General features: G+C 35.6%; 1 protein-coding gene across 1 annotated transcript in view; it reads left to right on the top strand.

The window, feature by feature from the left end:
• LOC106476420 overlaps window positions 1–2,293 on the top strand; it is a gene marked incomplete at both ends in the record, with an annotated part of 17,657 nt that overhangs the window by 2,955 nt on the left and 12,409 nt on the right. The window contains one exon of the mRNA XM_013937082.1: window positions 609–837. Coding sequence (XP_013792536.1) covers window positions 609–837 — 229 coding nt within the window. The remainder of the gene's footprint in view (window positions 1–608; window positions 838–2,293) is intronic.

The raw sequence follows: 2,293 nt of genomic DNA, 5'->3' as shown, positions 1-2,293 counted from the left end.
TAAAGTTTCTTCGGAAAGAATTTTTACGGAAAATTAACTAACGACCGGAGGCGTAACTCAACTGTCAATTACACACATTGTTGCCGTCACTTCTTGACGGCTTATATATACAAGACTCCGGATATCTAATAGCCTCTCGAGACTTCAGGAAGGGACGTGAACGTTCGAGAATATGACGTGTTATTAGCGTAACGTGACCCCCGCTGTCGTAACATTAATTTATCTCCAAGTCTGTTCTTTCATTCAGTCTGATGGTCTACTTCCCAGCCTTTTAAAAAATATAATCTACTCTGTGGGGGGTCCGGGACGTTTGCCACAGATGCCGTGCGTTAATCCGCTTCTGGAAAATATGTGTGTAAAAGTTAATCCGAACAGTGTTATTTCTCGTGAAAAACTAGCACCACGTGTCATTGTTGTAGCTGGATGTCATTTTATTCTCCTTTTACAGATTTCAGGAGAGAAGCCGATGAAAATAGCATTTAAATCACTAATTCGTGGTTGGGACTAGGTTACATCGTCATTATAATTGGTTTGAAGCTGTTTTCATATATATCAGCTTAGTTATAATATGGTTTCAAAGTTAAAACATTTTTTTATCTTTGTTTCAGCAACTTCTTCACCGGATTATAGTGCTTTTTATTCCACACCTTTCTTCCTGGTGCAATTTGCAAATGGTAGCATTCCAGAAATTCGATTCGCTCAAAACGACACCAATGAACAATCTCGGAACTTCAAACGCCACATTGCCGAAATATTCGCCACTCAGCTCGACAAACTGGCGCCCTCTGTGATGGTTAAAAGTCCTCTTGGCGAACATAGAACTCGTTACGTAATTAGGTTTGTTACGTCAAAACACACCTTTTCACAACTAGAATTGGTTATAATTGTAATGATTCAAAAATACCTTGTTATTTTAAGGGAAACTACCTGTGTTTTGGGTTTCTGTGTTTAATAACTGTCTTTACAACAAAATATGATTATGTTCACTGCCGTTATTATATAGTTTGTTTGTTTGTAGTTAATCACAAAGCTACACAAAGGGCTATCCGAGCTGTACCCACCACAGGTATCGAAAACCGGTTACTGCACAGAGGCTGAGTGCATTTTATTTAAACGATTTCGAAGACTCGCCACGTCAACGCGTCCGGCCAATCCTATCTAAAGAATGTGCATCTTGACAATAGCTCAGCAGCGTAGTTTCCTTTGTAAAAGGCTTCGTCCTGTCAATATCCAACTTCTTCTCACTGCATGCTTTCCATAAGCCATCTATTGCACCAACACCGTGTCCCAGCACTCGTATGGAATAGTATGAATGCCCGTTTCATTCTCCAGCTGCCTGAGGTATACGACGGTTGAACGTATCTATGTCGCTTTTCTATACGGAGATTCTTTTTGATTATGTTACATGCTCTCATTGAAAATCGTATATTTGAACACATCTTTATTATCTGAATGTATGAATATTGTACGTCAGAAATTTCTGTTACGTGTCCTTTTCGAAAGCGATGAATTTTCGGTAGCAACACACTGGGTACAAAATGCCTAACAGTGTCAAAATGTATTACTTATACAATCTGTTCTACCGTGACTTTATATCGGCCCGGGATTATCAAATGACTTGCTGATTTGCATATTCAAAATCTGTTTAACGTACTCAATCTTCTGTAGATACAGTGTAAATAGAATGTTTTAATTTCATTAACAATTAAAACTGTAACGAGAAATTGATACTAAAATCTTTGGACTACATTGCTGCTGGAACGAACTTACTCAGTTAAATAAATAATAATAATAACATAAAAATTAATTAAAATAAAAACATTCAGTGAACCATCAGGAATGAGCTAAGACATCATTTAAAAACAAAGAACAGTAAATAGTCCTCTTTGGCTATAAAAATAACAGCAGATAGTCCTTTTAGCCTATAAAATAACAGTAAATAGTCCTTTAGCCTATAAAGATAACAGCAAATAGTATTTTTAGCCTATAAAAATAACAACAAACAGTCCTTTTAGGCTATAAATAATAGTAAATAGTCCTTTTAGGCTATAAAAATAACAGTAAATAGTCCCTTTAGCCTATAAAAATAATAGTAAAAAGTCCTTTTTAGCCTATAAAAATAACAGCAGATAGTCCTTTTAGCCTATAAAAATAACAGCAAATGATCCTTTTAGCCTATAAAAATAATAGTAAAAAGTCCTTTTAGCCTATAAAAATAACAGCAGATAGTCCTTTTAGCCTATAAAAATAACAGCAAATAGTCCTTTTAGCCTATAAAAATAACAGCAAATAG

Source organism: Limulus polyphemus, unplaced genomic scaffold (genome assembly GCF_000517525.1).
Source record: "Limulus polyphemus unplaced genomic scaffold, Limulus_polyphemus-2.1.2 Scaffold10524, whole genome shotgun sequence".
NCBI lineage: Eukaryota > Metazoa > Arthropoda > Merostomata > Xiphosura > Limulidae > Limulus > Limulus polyphemus.
The sequence above is the reverse complement of the archived record's forward strand: the minus strand, read 5'-3'. Positions and strand labels throughout refer to the sequence as shown.